The sequence below is a fragment of the Gymnoscopelus microlampas genome, assembly GCF_963454915.1.
Source record: "Gymnoscopelus microlampas genome assembly, chromosome: 21".
NCBI lineage: Eukaryota > Metazoa > Chordata > Actinopteri > Myctophiformes > Myctophidae > Gymnoscopelus > Gymnoscopelus microlampas.
This window is the reverse complement of record NC_139958.1, coordinates 32,145,877-32,165,793: the sequence shown is the minus strand read 5'-3', so window position 1 is coordinate 32,165,793 and position 19,917 is coordinate 32,145,877. Positions and strand designations below refer to the sequence as shown.

The 19,917-nt window shown below is 41.4% G+C and overlaps 2 protein-coding genes across 6 annotated transcripts in view; one reads left to right on the top strand and one right to left on the bottom strand.

Moving 5' to 3' along the window:
- The window catches only part of LOC311037031 (replication protein A 32 kDa subunit-like), a 469,874-nt gene that overhangs the window by 204,370 nt on the left and 245,587 nt on the right, over positions 1-19,917 (top strand). The window lies entirely within an intron of this gene.
- The window catches only part of LOC311037442 (glutamate receptor ionotropic, NMDA 1), a gene marked incomplete at both ends in the record, with an annotated part of 35,303 nt that continues 24,408 nt past the window's right edge, over positions 9,023-19,917 (bottom strand). For 2 of the 5 annotated variants that reach the window (XM_084046612.1, XM_084046613.1), the window contains one exon: positions 9,023-9,251. In XM_084046612.1, the coding sequence (XP_083902738.1) occupies positions 9,183-9,251 (69 nt within the window). Of the gene's footprint in view, positions 9,252-14,206; positions 14,318-15,224; positions 15,252-19,917 lie in introns of all 5 variants that reach the window. The other 3 variants (XM_084046611.1, XM_084046609.1, XM_084046610.1) reach the window with 3 other exon arrangements.

The window sequence follows — 19,917 nt, the reverse complement described above, 5'->3', positions numbered from 1 at the left end:
AACCTTAAGACCGAGTCAAAGCTCTGAGGTCTGCTGATATGCTGCAGACAAAAATTCAGGGGTGAATGCGCTTTTGCTGCTTCTGCCCCCAGGCTCTCTGGAGCAGACGGCCCTTTCCTATCAGATAAGCGCAGTCCATTGAGTTTAAAAAAAAATCCCTACTCAAGACCTACTTCTTTTCCCTTGCTTTAAATCATATGTGAGAGTACTGTCACGAATTAGGACCTTTATCTGCTTGACCCAGTACACACAAAGTTGATACCCGTGATACGATGACCATCGACTACTTTATCAGACTGACGTCTGTGCACAATGATACAAGATGCATGTTCTATTCCTATCCATTCTGTTCTTGTCTTTGTTCCATATCTTCTGGTCACGTCATGTATCCACTGTCCAATACTGTATATATAGTGTCTAAGTGTGTATTAAACTTTAGAGCATGACGTGTGATACCGCCTGTTGTCAGCTTATTCTCCGCACATGTGACTCAGCTGAAACATCACTCATCACCCTTAGTTAGAGGGAGACTCTCAGGGACCACATTGGTCAACCGAAATCACAACAGTACTTATCTACTATATATACACACAGTAGATAAGTACAGTAAAAAACAAAAAGTGTAATATTGGGAATATCTTTTTACCATTTTCCCAACACAAATCTTGTATGCGGGTCCCTGGCACAAAATATATTGAGATGGTTGGTCCGCCGACAAATACATAAAAATATTTTGGGGGTCCTTGACATGAAAACGTTGACGTGGGAATCATTGGTTTAAACAACATTAGGAAGAAATCCCAAATATGAAACTACAAGTCCAACAAAACGTATTTATTGTAAATAACATTAATTATTTCATTAATTAATTATAAATACAATTAATTATTGTAAATAACAATTATTTACAAGCGACGTTATTGAAAAACCCAGATGATCATTGTGTTGGAAACAGAAAATAAGAAAGTGATGATGAGTATATGGATTGATGAAAATGCACTGAAGGCTGTGAAAGCTGTTCACAGCTAAATTGAAGATGAAAGAGTTTCCAGTGTGATACTGTAAATGTGTGAGAATGTCACAGGAGAGGTGAGGTATGTGGTGAAACTGCTAGATAGGACACGCAACCTTGGAATCGTTGGAATTTTATATCAAACTAAACTGATAATGCAGAAAATTCCAGAAAATGAACTGCAAAATCCTAAAATGGATCAATTTAGTTCAATTTATAGACTGTATACCAGGAACTGTCACAATGCAGAACTGTGGCTACAGGCGTACAGTAATGTAGATAGAGTGGTACAACTGGTTATCGTGTAAGCCTAAATGAAAACAGCCCTTTGGCTTCATGGGAAACAAACCAGTTTATTATTTACCCATTCAGATCATCACTGAATGACAAGATCCTAGAGGACATTCTTTTCATACATTTGGATAAGCAATATGGACAGTAGGTCAGCGACAGCAAGGCTGCCTCTAAATACTAGACACTAGTCTTTCTGTATTAGATAAAGCCACAGATTTATGTTGCTTCCTTACACAAGCCAACACAGTGAAATAAAGACCAATAAAGGTGACAAGCTGAGATGGCCTGACATCTCAGCCTGTCGTGGGATTTTAATTTAAAAAAATGTTTTCACAGAATGACACCATGCCTTGCAATAAGTTATCTGCATCAATATGTTAGCTTTGCTAGATCTTATAGGGATGGCCAATAGGTCCTGTCCTGTACACAAATCCTAAAATCCATAAGGACCTCATGAAGGTCATACCTCATTGAGGTATCAAAATAAGTTTCTGACTGGGCAGTATGGGCCGTCAGTGCAAGAATAGGAAATCGTCATTTCGAATCGTTATTACTGACATGCAATCTAAATAAATGGGTTATTTATTAATACTGATCAGCCGTTCTCTGTCCATGCCTCTGTGGTGCTGAAATGGTCAAATCCTGCCTCCCCCTCTCTCTCATGATGTCTTTCCAGTCAGAGAGACTGTGTGGGAAAACATTCAGGGCCATCCCAATCTCTGCCCCACCCGGTAGGCCCATTCGGTAATCCACCCCTGATCACGTGCACCACACAGGCAATGATGGAGGAGATTTGCGCTCTGCTGAGCAGCCCTGTCCAGCACTGGGTACGCATGCCAGAAATTCTAACAAATTCAACTCTCTCTAGCGAATCACACCAAGCTTCACTCAACAGTTCATGTTTTAACCACATGAACCCTTGCATCCCTATTCTGGGGCAAACACAAAATGTTTGTGAAAAGAGCAGATTTACAATTTCACAATGCATTCCCAACCCAATGCGTAGTGCACTTGTAGACTGACTGTTTTCAGCAAAGAGATTTGGTGAAGAGGGAAATGCTAGAAGACACTAGAGACCTGGGGGACCACGGTCAACTAATATAGGGGTTAAAATAAGCTCAAGCCCTATCTACAAATGCTGTATTCAAATATCTCATTATGACTGCTATGAGCTGACCGTCTGTTACTACATGACACATACAGTATATAATGTTCCCAAAAGTGGCAAAGCAGCATTAAAGGACGACTTCACCACTTTTCAACATATCTTCATATAATAGGTCCTCACTAATGCTCATGATAAAATGATACAATTTTTTTCTAATCAGTCTGTGTCTCAGAGGAGGGCTGTGGACAGTTCAGAAACCCGTCTACCAGTGACATCATCGATGGGGAATCCAAGCTAATAGAAACTGCAGGCTTTGTATTCCTGGAAAGTTGCAATGCAATAATAGATCCCATTGTTCTCGCCTTAATAAAAATCTGAATAAAAAAATTGTAATCTTTTTGGGAAAAAAATCCTGCCTAACGATGATGTCACTGGTAGACGGGTTTCTGAACTGTCCACAGCCCTCCTCTGACACACAGACCAAGTAGAAAGAAATTGTATCATTTTATCATGAGCATTAGTGAGGACCTATTATATGAAGATGTGTTGAAAAGTGGTGAAGTCGTCCTTTAATAAAGTTACGTTGACATTTAGATGAGTGACCTTAGCATACTTAAGGATCTGATTACATTATAGAGTTGCATTGCACATATAGCTGTCACAAAGAGGAGGTCAGGACAGCTACATTTATTTACCTGAAATCTGAGATGGGGGGGAGAAAGAGAAAGAGAATGTACTATCAGAGGCACATACTTCCCACTGATTACAATCACCCAAGGGGAGTTTGAAAACATGACTAATGAAAAAGAACTCCCATATCTACAACAATGTGCAAACACAGCAGCAAGATGTGTGAGCTGTTGTGACAGGAGAAGGATGTCTAATGGAATACAACCTCCTTAAGGACTGACTACCAGTCATTGCGTGTATCCCTGCACTGTTTACACCAAATGACCTCGGTACATAGAAATACTGTTCATATAAACAGAGCAACTAACTTTAATTCAATTACATTTGAATAAATTGATGCTACTTATCGCCAAGGTTTTATGCCAAGTGAATGCAAAACATAGAAATACTGCTGTCAACTTTCAAAAGTGTATACCAAGCTAACCTCTCCTATATGGATGTATAACTATTTCTGACAGATTTTTCTTTTTTGCAGTTTAAGTTAGTTCCCTCAAAGTTGCAACTTGCAATGTAACACAGCTCTGTTACACTTTTATTTTATTCCTATTTATACTAAATATTTATTTGTACATACTATACATTGTTTTGATTGTTTTGTTCCGCTTTTGAATTGAATTGAATTGAGAGAGACTAGTACTTTTGCTGTTTATTATGAGGGTGCTCACCACAATGCAGTTCAAGTTGAACCATGTTGTCTTGTCAGTTGTCACCTTAATAGGAAGGAACCAGCTTTTTATGTATGTACTGTATGGCAGTTGCACGTTGGAACTTGTTCTTGCCCTTGCCTTAAGCCTTGTTTCCCCTCATGGTGGCAAACAACCCAAACCATATAGACAGAGGGAGGTACAAGTTACTTTGAATCAGAATCAGAGCTCATAAGCAGATTAAGTTATGTTCTCATGTGATATTCATACTGTACATTGTCTTTGACTGCCATGAAATTCCATTTGCTGCATAATGTTTGATCTCATCTTACCAACCGTTCATAATGTTTTTCATTGCTTAAACAATTACCTATGGGCAGTGGTGTAAAGTAACTAAGTACACATACTCAAGTACTGTACTAAAGTACACTTTTGAAGTATTTCTATCTTACTTGACTACTTCCAATTTTCAACACTTTTACTTCTACTCCACTACATCTCAGATCCAAATATTGTTCCTTTACTCCACTACATTTATTTGAAAACTTTAGTCACTATAGTTACTTTGAAGTAAATTGTTTTACTTGCAACAGAGTATTTCTACATGACAGTATTGATACGTTTACCTAAGCAAAAACATTCAAATCAGTGATGATCTAGGTCACCTGTGTACTTAAATGTGACAAGACAGCTTTGAAATGGTCTTTTAATGTATCCTCTCGTCCTTTATAAAATATTCGGCACTTATAAGCTGAGTGTATGTGTGTGTGCGGCTACTCTTATGTTTTTAGTCTCATGTGACAATCGAACGCCGAAATAAATATAACATGTCTATGCATCGATGGCAGGATAGACGTAAACACAATCACGTGGGGCTGAGACTTACCTGTGTATCTGCACGAGTAATGCTTTAGAGTTGTTGATCTGGTTATTTTAGCAGAACTTTTTCCTCAAACTGGTCGGCATCGGTTTGACTGAAGAACAGTTATGTTTGTGTTGGGTAGGTGTAGGTCTATAGGCGCTATAAACCTATAAACAGCAGCAGCAAAACAGTGACACTGGCAGTCTAGTCTCCTACTATACATTCTTGACAGACAGGCAACTTGACAGGGACAGTGTTGCCAGGTTTTGAGAGAGAAACAAGCATTGGGGTCCATGTGTACTTATACATTGGCTATTTGAAAATAGCCAATCTACAAGCTCTCAATGGCCCGCAATGCGAGGTGTTCTGAGCTTGTAGATCTACTATTTTCAAAAACATCTTGGAATAAATGTTTGTTGAATATTCTTTATATATAATCACAAATCTTGAATCGGGGGGGGGGGGGGGGGGGGGGTCCCTGGCATAAAATGTTTTCAGATGTTTTATAGTCACTGGTTCAAAGAACTTTAGGAAACAAGCCCAAAATAAGCAACTACACTTTAGAAACAAGACCAAAAAAACGCAACCCACAACTACCAATATTTACAAGCAGCTTTACAGAAAACTAAGCGCAAAGTGGCTTATAATAAGTGGACATGGCAACCCTGGACAAGGACCAAACTCTCCTCCCTTAAATTACTTACCTGACTGAGACACTTTGCCATTGGTTGGACGCCTAAAGCTCAGCAACCAATCAACTACGTTCAGCTTGTTGACAAAATAAGTACTAGTTCTTGAACTTGAAGCCAGCAGTGGTGGAGAAAGAACTCATTTTACAAAAGTAAGTGTGAGTGTGTGTGTGTGTGTGTGTGTGTGTGTGTGTGTGTGTGTGTGTGTGTGTGTGTGTGTGTGTGTGTGTGTGTGTGCGTGCGTGCGTGCGTGCGTGCGTGCGTGCGTGCGTGCGTGTGAGAGAGAGAGAGAGATAGAGAGAGACACAGACACAGACACAGACAGACAGAGACCATTTTCAGTAGGTGACTGGTTCTCAAACATTTTCATGTCAAGGACCCCCAAATTGATGTATTTGGCTGCGTTCCCCCAATATTTTCAGATGGGGGCCCCATCTGAAAATATTTTGTGCATAAGAGAAGACTGGTCAACGTTTGTCCTCATTTCTTTCTTAAACAGCAGATCTTCAATCTCACAATGTGTTGCGTTGCAGCGCGTTAATCTGCTATTTTCAAATAAATTAAGTGTTTATATTGTTCCTAATTTTTCTGTGGGTCACCTTGGTTATTGTGCAGAAAGAATGCATGTAAGCACACAAGTGGTTGGTATTGGCAATATGTAGGTATTTTATTTACAATCGTATCTAAACAACAACATAAGTCAATGTAAACGGGTGGGACTTTAGCAGAGGAGGCAAAACAAAATCAAAGAAAATAAGTGATCCTCCAATCAGGTTAATTTTGTGTATGTATGTGTGTGTGTGTGTGTGTGTGTGTGTGTGTGTGTGTGTGTGTGTGTGTGTGTAACGATTTGTAAGCGATTATTGTGTATAATTTAAGCACACAAGTGGTTGTAAATTGACAATACTGTAGGTACCTTGGCGATTGTGTCACTTACTGAAGATGTTGTGATATCTATGCGTGTGTGTGTGTGTGTGTGTGTGTGTGTGTGTGTGTGTGTGTGTGTGTGTGTGTGTGTGTGTGTGTGTGTGTTGCTGACATTTCTTGACAGTTGCAAAAAATGGTGAATAAGGTCAGCACGTCCAATGGAGACAAAATTGATTTAACTGAAGCATCTAAAGCATAGGGTTAAGGTAAGGACATAATAAATCAATCAATGCAGTGTCCCCAAAAGTTTTCAAAACCATCGTGCGCGTGTGTGTGTGCGTGTGCGTGTGCGTGTTCGTGTGTGTGTGTGTGTGTGTGTGTGTGTGTGTGTGTGTGTGTGTGTGTGTGTGTGTGTGTGTGTGTGTGTGTGACTCAATGGCATAAAACATTCTCTGCTGCAGTCATGAACAAGTGCAATACAATCCCCCCGACCCCGTTCCATATGAAACCATATTCTATTTACATAGCATTCAACATAAGTGCTTCAGACAGCTGTGTTACAGTAGTTGTACATAATATGCAATAATAAGCATCCATAACCAAACAAAAGTATTGAAAATTACACTTAAGCATGCATAGGCCAGAACAAGAACTTGATCAGAAGCAACCGTTCAACTACGACAATTCACATTCAGAAACAATATCTTTGTTTCAATACTTGTGTGTTTGTTTAAAAGTCTGGTGTTTACTTAACTTAATTTGGAGATACTGCATTTCAGATAATAAATATAACTCAAATTAAGACATAATTGAATAAAGGCCATGAGTTGTTATCTTACTCATTAAGCTATCTGGTTCAATTGAAATAATTTTGGTGCAGTGACAATACAACGTATCAATAACCTATTATGATGGGTACTGTTTGGGAAACTGAAAAAGAACGCACACTGGATCAACCTCCAAAGGTGTTATGTATTCCAGTTACCTCCTCGGTGACGTTTCAAGCCTGGTAGCCCTTCCTCAGACGAAGGAATTATAGGCGAATACACACCTATAACGGCTAAACTGGGTCAGTTTACAGGCGACCCAGCTGGCAGCAAAGTAGCCATCAGTCAATCAGTTATTGGTAATTAAATCAGTGCAACTGTGCAACACAATGCTCATCATGAAACCAACAAGAAGAATTACAGACACTGCCGTGTGGTAAACGGCACAGATACGACAGGATTGTCTTTTATCTGTGCGGTTTATCTGTGCAGGTAGGCTACAGTATGTAGGTGTGTCTTTGCCTAGTATTCCTTCGACTTGAGGAAGAGCTGGTAACTGAAATAAACAACACCTTTGGAGCTTGATCTAGTGTGCAGACTCTGTCATTTTTCAGTATTTATGTTTGCCCAGCACCTGGCACTTTACTTTGGATGTGCGAGCTTTATTCATCTTTTTACTGTTTGGGAAACCCCTCAGCATAAAGTGCTGTGCAGTGCCATATACCGGAGAGGATATGATAGTCTTTCAATCAGACAGAAGTTTCTCACTTCCAGATATTGGGAAATGGCCTGTTTTTGCACCTAACCAAGACGTGTACACAAACTCACAACACCAATGGGCTGCAAGTTATCAGCTCACTTGGATTCCTTCATGTAAAAGATCCCAAATGGCACAGTACATCAGACAGTGTGCTGCACAGGGAAGATGTTTTACATGAAGGATCAAGTGTTGGTTAGTTGGAAAAACCTGGCCCTTTGATGCACCCCGCTGAAACTGGACATGAGAAAGACTGTGGAAGGAGAGAGGGAGAGAGAGGGGGTGTTCCCAAACATACTGTATGGCTTATGACAAGGAGACAAGAGTATCTACTTGTGATTTTACATTAAAAAATACTGCCTTTAGCTGGCTGCATATTACTGATGGAAGCCTCATATACAGACCTATTGTTATCTCGCACAACAATTGGCATTAGTTTTTGTTGCACATTCCTGTACAGACAACGTGTAAATGGGGATAATTATCATTATGTTGACATTAAGTACATTTAACGTTGATCTTTAAGCTTGAAGGTAATTCTCACTGGACAGGAAGAAAATGCGTCTGACAGATAATAAATAAAACTAAATCTTAAAGGGATTCATTATACTTTCAATACCGGACTGCGTTAAAAACACTAGCATTCAAAGTAACTATAATGAATTTCATGGAGCATTTGCAGTATCACCATGTCAAAATAACGGATAAAACTCTTCCATCTGTTGGTAAAACTTGTGTTCTCATTATTTGAGTAAAACTACCGCTATTAACAATTGCCTCATTTAAAAAGTATAATCTAAAATGTTTAAATTAATGTAATCCAAAACACAGGTGCTTCTTAAACTTAAATAAAAATACTTGATATATAGCTAAGCTTACAGTACATGTTGAATAACTGTATATGATGTGATTCAGAAATAACACATAATACCATGGTATAGCATATAGTCCCAAAAAGGAAATGATATGTTGAAAACAGCACTACCACCAAAACCACCCCAACTAAACTGTTTGTCTATCTAAAGTAGACTGATCATGTAGATCTAATTAAAACCAGATGCCATTTGTAAGTAAATAACACTAAATAAGAGCAAAAAATAAATAAATAGATTAAATAAGTTTCCCCCTCAAGAATATACAAGAAAGAAACCGTTGTGTGATTTGTGTTCTATGCATGCTCAGGACTATAGAAACATCTAACGTCAGATTAATTCCGACACTTAAAGGTGCAAAGGTCAGTGTCTTTATCCACTTTCTCCAGAGACATCATAGTGTCCTCGAAGCTCCGCCCAAATGGCGGTGAAAGACCTCATCAGCGAAGCTTCAGTAACGATGAGCTCCATTGCACAGTACATGACAGGGAACAGGGAGAAGACTCTCATCTCTCTCCTCTCCGTCCCTCTATCTTCTTTTCGTCTCCGTCGACTTCTTCTCTGTCTGTCTCTCTCTCTCCTTTCTCTCTCTGGGAGCAAATCCCTCTTATCGCTCCCTCTCACACCACTGTGCTGACAGACGGGTCGGACAAGTTGAGTTGGCCCGTGATGTCAGTGGGTGGGTACTGCTGCAGAGAGAAGAGGGGGAGGAGGAAGGGGGAGAAACAAAATGCTGTGTCACTGTCTGGCAAATCACCCCCGAACGACAGGCGATGATTATTTATTTTTATTTTATTTTCCTTTTTTCAATTGGATTGTAAGAATTTGTTTTCATTCAAAATAAAATAAAATAAAATGGCAAGAACGCCTGTGCTTCATTTCTGTGGAAATCTCTGAAGCAGACAGGTTCTTTAACCCTCCTCAGGCAGGCTAGGCCTACTGTAAATAATGACTTTACATGCGCCTTTTCTTTTCTTTTTATACAATTGGAACCGATTTTAGTGAAGCAAAGGCAGCTCTGCTTGAGGTGGGTTAGCTTGTTTCTAAAGTGGAGTAGATGTAAGATCCCGTGAGTCTGGAACAGTGGCATTTAGTCATGTGCCGTGGAGGTTGATTCTTTTTTCTCTTCACCCTTCCACCCTTCCATCCGGTGATTTAATTAATTAGCATACCTTCAACCAGAGGAGGCGTAACTAATTAGTGAAATCACCAGCTGTACTGCAGGGTTGAAAACCGACTTGGACTCAGTCTCAGACCCAGAACCCCCTTGGCACAAAATTGAATACCACTGACTTATACGTAGATCACAGCACATTTAAACCAGGCCACAGGCTGCATTTAAAACCTCATAAACACGACTGGGCAATCGTTTCCAACCATGGCTAGAGGGCAGCTCATTTAACCGAACTCATTTGTGTTCATGCAGAATTGTAGTTACTGATGGGGTTGAAGTTGAAAGATGAGTTTCACACTGTGGACTGGTTCAAAGTGCTGTGTGCTTGGACAGGGGCGTCATTTGGGGTCCCAGGTGATGGCGGCCACCCCCTAACGTTCGCATTTAACCTTAAATTCAGTTATTTTAAGCATGTTTTCTTCACCTCTTAAAGGTTTTGTTGCAGATTAATACAATTTTATAGATTAATACATTCAGCACTGATTCAGTGCTGAGTGCATCTCAATCCACACCCACCATCTGGTGACATGTGACACGCGTTTTCTCGTCTGCATCCATACATTCATTAACTACGTTCAACTTGCTGGGCATGTCATTATGGGTGAACATTTTCAAAAAATATATTTTTTAAAATGTTATTTTCAAAAATAGCAGATCTACAAGCTCACAACGCATCACATTGTGACGTTCTGTGAGCTTGTAAATCTGCTATCTTTTAAAAACAGGGCTTAAGTGGTCACTTTGTTTGCCACAGTCTAATGTAGTTTCTTTTTCGAAAAATGACGCCTCTGTGCTTGGACTCTTACACCCAGTCCCTAAATCACTATGCTTCTCTCCTTAAAGCAGAGTGCATGAAGTATGCATCAACTGTGTACAGACAGTGCTGAGTAAAGCCTGATGTACACGTTGTTCACTGAAAACAACTGATTGTTGAACATCGGTTATTCTTAGTGAGCGATGCTGTCGTGTGACGAAGTATACATCAGGCTTAAGGGAGAAAGGGAAAAAAAATCCCAGTTCCATGTTGCTATGGCAACTGTGATTTTGCTTTCGTGTAAGCCAAAAATCTTTTGACTATGTAGTCTGCCTTGGGTGTGATAGCAGAAAGCCATATTTTGTACAATGCTGAGGTTTTCCCGCTGTGGTCATTCACGCAAAGGATAACTCACTCCTCAACCACTGTACAGTAAATATGACTGTGAACAGATCTTGCAATAAGTTTTGTTTGTGTTAAATTTTCATCTGATTTGATCACATCTTCAACATCAATCATACTCTGTATTATGTCCGTGAAAACATCGGAAAGATTTCCAACATGTCAGTCGTAATCCAACTTACTCCACCTGGATTAGGACTCTCAGTGACATGTTGGAAAAAATGTAGGTCACAAAATACAGAAGTTTTTTAAAAAAGGGATTTGATATTACATTAAACGTGTCCGAGGTGCCACATTAGACGTGAATATTGTAATTACGTACGTGTTCAAACACTAGGGGAATGTAAAATAACCAGAACAGTGAAGTATTACTTCACTGATATCCATTACAATTTTCCTCAACGTTTCAAATAAGCAAGATCTACAGTGGCAGAAAGACTTTTTTTCAAGTGCCTCTCGTTTTAAGCTGATGCAGCCATTGCATTCAAGCATATGAGATTCATAAGCTGCTGTGATGCAACTAACATGCTCACTGACGGGGCAACATCCAAATAATACCAGTATTCGATATTCATTCAATGTAGTGCCTTTAAAAAAAATAGTTTTTCCTATAATAAACAGAGCAGATTGCTCCTTATTTCTCTGGACCCAGGAGTTGCATCATCGTATGGCTTATAAGGCCCCTATTCGGGTGTCCTCATATGTTGTACCTTGAGGGCCTGCTGTGAGTGAGGCCACTAACAGCGGAGCCCTACCGGGGGTCCGGTGGACCAGCGAAAGAGAGACACTTCTCTATCAACACCACAGCTAACAGTATACAGTTAAGAGGTTACTTACATCTTACTTAACCACTTAAACCCTATATTTAGCTGAAAATAGCCGATCGACAAAGCTCACAACGCGTTGCAACGCGTTGTGAGCTTGTCGATCGGCTATTTTCTGCAAAAGCTTTCCCTACAATACGGATGCCAGGGTTTAAGTGGTTAATCGCTATAACATTTGTTCGGAAATACTACACAGTAAAAATCCAGAGAGTGCTAATTCAACTCTTGAGAGAGTACAAATGCAACCATTCGGTTACATGTACACTCTTTGGGAGTTACAAATGCATAAACATAAAACATGTAACTACTGTGTAATTACGGCGTAATTACTGTGTAGTTACATGGCATCTACGGCTACAAAATGCAGTTTGACTGACTGTTTCTAGTTGTACCACGACTAGGTCTAATGTACGTATCTATGACAGTTACAATAATTGACATGCTTTTAGAGGGAGAGAGGGGCAGTGTGGGCATGTGGGTGAGGGACACTGACACTCCATTGATATCCATTAATATAAAAGAAGAACACTTATATAAAATCAAAAATAATGGTCAAAGACTGAGGATGGTAAATTGATTCCATTAGAGCATCTTTTTTTTGGTTACACTAAATCCTATATCGCAGCTTGTTTTTTTTTTTGTGCGTTTTTTGTAATCTATTTTAGCCATTTTGTTTCACACAGAAGGCCATAAGACTAAAACTTCCACAACACAATCCAGAACCTCATACAGACAAAGTAATAACGGTGATCCCAAATCTTCTTGGCTTCAACCTCGACCCATTCTAATGATTCCCCTCCAGGGGAGAGCAAAGATGATTTAGTTCAATGTACAACAAAATTATAAATAAATTAAATAACATCCATATAAAAGACAAGTTAACTCAAGAGAAAGAGAGAGAGAAAAAAAAACATATTAAAAAAGGAACATATCCAAATATTATGTACCTCAAAAAATAAAAGAACATAATACAATGTCTATTCCAGCTCCAGAGATTGTACTGTAGCTATTATAATTTACTGTTGTTTGGTGTGAATCTGACCATGTTCAATCTGACCATGGTCAGATTTGGTCACCAGCCAGCTACGTCTGGCTGAGCAGCTGGGGCACAAACAATTGCGGGTCACTGGTTTGTCAAAATGCTCCATCCTTGTGGAAAACAACCGCCCGCAACAGCAATGAGTGGGCCTTTTCTACTGGACTGTGAAAGAATGAGAACACCTCACACTATTACTGTGCTGTAGCAAACAGATTATGGAAACACATCTGAGATCAAATAGATTTAACTACACAGTACAAATCCTGGTTGTTCATTTAAATGAACTCAGGATTTAACTGTGTCAACACAGTAAGAGGTTGAGGCTTCAAAGTAGTTTAAAAGACCAAAACGGAAAAAAAAAAAACAAGACAAAACACACATATACACACACAAACAAAACAGACAAATTCTAATAATCAAATTGTCTTCACCACCTTAGAACAGACCCTTAAAGAGGCATGCACAGTTGGACAAGAACAAAGACATTGGAAAATAAATACATTTGTAGTGGACAAAGAACAAAACATGGTGAAAGCAAAAGGAAACCTATAATCGAGATCCATGAGCACAATCCTGAAATAGACATGTTGGTAAAACACACTCATATTAGTTTGTTATCGAAAGGACGAGACTACCGTCGGCAACACGTCTGAAAATGACAAAAACACTGGCGCATGCTTTCCAACCAAAAGCGAACCAACAAGAAGAACCAAACAACACAAGAGGAAGTGCAGGATTAAAGCAATAAGAAAAGATGGATATAAAGTATCGAGCAATCAAAATGACAGGACACAAAAACACAAATATACACAAACGCACACACATACGCATGTGTGTGTGTACACACACACACACACACGCACAAACGCACGCACACACCCACCCACACACATAGATATCACAACATCTAAGGGACACAACCGCCAAGAACATCCACGTTCAAACCAGGCGCACGGAATAACAGCCCAACATAAACACCACTGGCAGACCGCTTACTGTGTGGCCCCCCTCCTCTGACACCATGCCCCCTAAGAATCCAGTCAACCCCAAAAGCTGGCCCTGGCTCTGCCCACAGCCTGCAATGGCTGATTTATAGGTCTACTGTAAGTATGAATTATTGAGTCCAGCGCCTGGCCTGGTCTTGCCCTCCTGCACTGAAGTCCCCTGGCCTGTAGAGGGCACTGGCCTACAGATGCTGACTGGGATGGCTGATCGATGGTGAACTGACAGACAAGTGGCCGAGGCTGCAGAGCCATGTGGAATGGGTGGAGCGGAGATGGTTGAGTCTCTCTCTCGCAAGTCGGAGATGGGGATGTGTATGTAGGCAAGAGAGGACAGAGGTTCAAAGAAGATAAGGAGAGAGAAAAGTGAACGAAGAGACAGAGGGAAGGAAGAAGCAGAGAGGAGGGGAAGAGTAAATAAGGGAAGATGTCGCTTCTTCGTCTTCTTACCGTGTCTTTGGAGGACCTACGTCTCTTGATGCTGGAAGCCAGGTTGGTACTGATGGACCTAAAAGAGGCTTTCTTTTTGGGGTCGGGTTCTGCTCTACCACTTTTTCTATCCTAAAATAAATATATGTAGAAGAATTATTCATGGTCCTGCAGCTGGGGTGATAACCTTGTTTTCCATTCTCTCTCTTCCCCACTATGATAACCACCACCACCTCCACCTCCTGTACCACCACCCGCCAACCCAATGACTTTGAGGGAGGTTTCCATTAGAATGACTACATTGTTTTGTTTTTTTTACGTGTAAGAAGTTCAAATGGGGAGAAAAGAAAGCGATAAAGCCTGCTAGATGTGATAGTGGATAATGTAGTTGGGTACATCTGTCATGAAGGCTCCGTTTAGGCAAGTCAGTTATCTGCACTTTTGTGCAATATGTTTTTATCATGCTAGGACTGTACAAGATGGAGATACCCCCAGCAATGCATTGGCACATCCAAACACCCCCCAGACCTCTATAGAAATGCATTGGAATGGTTGGAGTGATGACCAGTAAAGGATGTCAGTGGGTGATACCTGCACTACACTGATTTAACCATCCACAATATCCTACTTAACACACTCACTCTCGCCTGCACACACTGCAAGCATACAACTGCATCCCCTTTACCCCAGCACACAACAGCTCTCACAGGAGGAAAAAAGCATCAACAGAAACAGTCAATGTGCCAAAAACAAAGACATTACAAAAGTCAAATTCACTAGACTCAACTTCTGTGCATACGTTTCCAACCCTGGTCAAAAGCTCTGGGGGAAAATATTGCATATTCCTGTCAAAAAAACATAATATAATATCGATTTTTCTTTCAGTTAAACCGTAGCCTTACAAGATGACATTTTTAATTAATGCCCTCCCTCCCTCATACCGACTGAGTGCCCCACAGCTACTCTCAGTTCTGTATCTACAGCACAGCACAATAACTGGGTGTTTGTGTGCAAAAAGCTCATATTAAGGTATTCTTACATCCTGAGTCTCTAGAGAGGAAGAGGGCTGCATAGAGGGGAGAAAAGAAAAATAAATAAATAAATATCCATCCACTTGCTGTTAGATCGTTATACTTTAAAAAGATCCTTAGGCGAAAGCCAACTAAGAAAGTGCGAATATAGCATAGCAAAACTAGCAAAGCAAACACCACATCCAAGCCAGGCAGTTATGAAAAAGGGTAGAGAAGCTTCCAAGAGGCAAGTATGCAGATCAAGGAGGTAACATCAAAACAAGTCATTATTAAAGCCATTGAAATTCATTATACCACATCATGGTATAATGGAAATTCACCCCACACTCAGGGGAATGGGATGGAGCGTAGAAAAACGATACAAAAGGGTTGTGAAGCCTTGACAGCTGCACTAAAGCTGCCTTTAACAAGAGATGGAGGGGGACGATGGTGTAAGATTGATGTGCAGGTTCACCGTGTTAAAGCGAGGCTATCTGCAAAGATGGCGGTTCCAAAAGCGGGCTATTTCTAAAAGAGGACAGACAGCATTGTATGCTATGCATGTCGAGTGAGATGCAACTGGGAGATCCGTGATGGGATGACATTTGAGAGGAGGGAGGCAGGGGCAGTGTGGTGTGAATTTCAACATGCCAAAGGGGTAGAGTGTATGGGAGATTAGATAAGATTTCTGATAACATAGAATACGCAACACAAAACAAATAGCATGACAAATCAATCCAGGCCAGCACTGGCCCCACAGTGCATCAGGTCACATGACCAGTTTCTTCTGACCACTTTAACCACTTAAACCCTATACATGGTTGAGCGGAGTCCCTCAGGGCTCTATAGTAGAGCTTTTTCCGTTTTCGCTCTAGATCAAATAACACACAAACTGGGGGTTTAAGTGGTTAACCCTGGCATCCCGATTTTGGGCATATCATTATAGGCCCCACAAGCTCGGATTTACAAGATAACAATGCATCACGACGCATTGTGAGCTTGTAGATCTGCAACGATCCAAAACATTTAAGTATTGGTTAAGTGGTGTTACTTGAATCCACCCATGATGACCATGCTAATCACACAAGTTCTCTCAGCCTCTCGATGGCTCGGCATCAGGAGGTGAGGGGCTGGCGTGGAGGATAGATGAGGGCTGGCAGAGGAGTAATGGTCATTGGGGTATTAATTACTCCCTTTTAAAACCGGTTCAACAAATTAATCAATAAATACATGAAAATGGGGTTTCCTGTTGGAAGATGACATCTCACAAGTTAGTAAACCATCATACTGTATTCAGTCAGTACTCTGTTCAATGTAAAAAAAAATCAATGCCCATGTGACTGACATCGGTGTTCCCTTTTTTTGTTGGCTTGTCTGTCCATGAGCCCCCCAAATGCTCCATTTCCTACTAGAGAGAGCTCAAATCTGGCCACTCGGAGCCCTGATGAGGTGCTATGTGTGTGTGTGTGTGTGTGCACAGTCCCGGGCCATGCAAGGCATGCTGGACCACCAGACGAAGAGTGGCGTGGGACACGCAACAGCATACAGCAGCTGCTCGTCTCCCATTGGAAACAGACGTGAGCCGCCGTTGTAATGCACCACCGCTACACACCGCCATCATGTTCATCGTCACTCAATTGATTTGGTTCTCCGCCTCTCACGTCGTTGCTTTAAATTCGTTCATATTTGGACTTGTGCACTTCTGAATAAAGCTGGCATAGCTGCTCTGTGATGTAGTGGAGACATTTTCTTTTGGGTGAATATTATACGTGGCTACACTATACCAGGACGGAAAGGCTTGTTAGATTAGAACCTCAAAACAATAATTCTCTCCTTTGGGGATAGCCTATAATTAACTTGATTAATGGATCCTATATCGAACCTCGTGAGCATTCTATTCCCTAAGCTTTAGGGTAGGTTTAACTCATCAACAGCACAGGAATCAAACTCTGGATTAATGTTCGGCTTGGGCCATTCGCCCGCGCAGGTATTCTTCTCAACTTGAGTAGGCGATTACTGGGCCAGCACATTCCTTGGCAGGTGTTAGTTCAGGTAAAAAAAAGACAATTCGAATCTGGGCATCTGGGTGGTGCACAGTACATGGTAAAACACTTGCCCCACACCACAGAGGCCCGGGAATCTAGCAGGGGACTGTGTTCTTTGTCACTGCATAAGAGAATCCTATTGGTTAATGGTTAGTCAGGGTGCCTGTTCTGCAGGAAGGGGATCTGGGTGAGAAAGCGTGAACATCATTCTGCACTGGTGAAACTCGTCACTATCAGGGTGAAAAGAAGTGGCTGTTGACTCTCAGGTCTATCAGAGGAGACAGGTGGTTGTAGGAAGGGGTTGGTAGTGACAGAGAGAGATCACAGTACACAACATGAGGAGTAGACAATGACTACACTGAGGAGAACAAATAAATAGTAAAGAAGAAAAAGAAAACGGTGGGACAATAGGGATTCTATGGACGACAAAAGCCCATTTCCACCTGCGCCTCTGCATGTGACGCGTGCTGTGTCACGAAAGCTTATCCTTATGAAAACAAGAAACTCTAGTCTTCCCATCGATCGATCGATCGATCGATCGATAGACACAGTAGATAGATCGATAGATAGATAGATAGATAGATAGATAGATAGATAGATAGATAGATAGATAGATAATCTTCAGCTTTTAAAGGTACATTGGGGAAATCATTTCAGAGAAACAAAAATGGGTTCATCGTCCACTACATCACCATACTGTTATACTGAAAGAGCATCTTAAGCATGTTATGCCAGCCATGCTTTTAACCCTACATCTTTGAAGAGCATTGGGAAAGCCAGAGATGAGTCGAAATGGCAAACAATGATCTTCCTAAAGTAAGACTTTAAGGACATTAAAAGCAGCTAGAGCCAATAGCACAGAGACAGTTACCCCATGAGGGGACTTTGGTTATTCAGAAGTGCACATCCTCTGGAGTTACCTCCCTATGCTGAGAGGTACATATGTGCAAAATACAGCATACAGTAGTGCTTTGCATAATACCCAACAGTTTAAACACATATATACATACAGTACAAACATACATACATAATACAAATACACGTACAAGCAGTCAGATCGACACCAACAACTAAACACTGGAGTGGAGTATCTACTCTACTGAGGAAGGAGGAGGACACTGTTATCCTATTCAATACGAGGCTTTTTTCTCCATGAGCAGTTGCATTTATTTCCTCAACAGCAGGAACTATAATCTAAATAATGTTGAATTAATTCGGTGCGCTGCGTGGCTCATGCAGACCGTTTGCACGAGAGCCCATTACAGCGGTCATACCGTTGCAGGCTGAGTGAAGTGAACATTGTGGAGCCTCTGTACTCTAGCTCCAGGGCCTGGCTGGCTGTGAGAGCCAATGTGCAAGATGCATATCCATGAGCCATATTTGCTCATTGGTGCCTGCCGCCGGATTTATCCTTTGTCGTACAGCATGACAGCGTAGCGCACCGAAAATAGCCGATGTACAAGCTCGCGACTTGCAGATTGGCTATTTTCAGCCCGTGTCACAGATGTACGACAGAGTATAATCTAAGCATGAAAAGGCAACATTACCAACAAGGCTGACATGGATCTGGATGAACAGCTGCAAATTACATGTATAGTTTCGAGTGTCCCCTCTCCTTTCTCAGTGAGCCCTCCCTACTGCATGCATTTGCCTGCCGTATGTGCCTATAGACAATGTACATTCATATGAGGGCACACACAACAGTTACATATAGTAGTAAGGTCGATGGCATGACACTTTCAGAAGGACATTGATTTGCTGACAGGCACCCGAGACTGTGATCTTATACTGTACCTTTCTCTGGCCCTGCTGTCGCTATTCAACAACAGGGCCAAAACCAGTGACCCTTTTGTCAAGGCTCTCAAAGGGACAGCATGTAACGGACAGACCACCAAGGCCACATCACAGACTCACAGTGTCTGGGAGTGGGACCCTTGCGCCCAACATGCCGCACTAATGCTGAAGGCGTGCCATGGGGCAGGGTGAAACAAGGAAGACTGGGGAGGGGGGGAGGGGGGTGATTGTGGGAGTTGTGGAGGGTGGTGGAGGGGTGTTACATTAGGATATCACGGATACAGTGGAAGTGATTATTCACACGGCGGCCATTTTGCTGTTACGTCATGCTCGGGGGGTGAGACCCCCCCTCCCCCAAGCATGACGTAAAAGCAAAATGGCCGCCTTGTGAATGTGGTCAACAGACCCCGCATGCATAATTGTAGTTCCCTTTCCCAGAAGGTGGCATAAACATTTCCTGTGGAGGAAAAAACGCAGATATGGATGATCTCCTCCACTGTCACACTCAGGGCAATCTGGGAACCCATCGGCAAAAAAAAGGAAAAAACAGCGCCCTCTGCTGTTTTTCTATCCTTTGAATTTGACTCTGGGGGGACCTCCCAATAGAATGTGGATAACAGGATGTTGGCCGTTAGGTCCGCCCTCAGCCCTCCGCTTCCGGTCCACGTGTCTTTGTTTACATTCTGTATCCTAACATTCCTAACTACACACGTTGTAACAGGAGCTCCCGACAGATTCCGCTGCGGAGCTCTGAATCTGTCTTGAGAGATTACACTCAGGGTGGATAATAATTAGTCAGTTTCCAATAGTTTCATTTGATTGGCTCAGCAGCAGATTTGAACCGGAAACACACAACCCCTTCATATGCGTTTCAGGTTTCAAT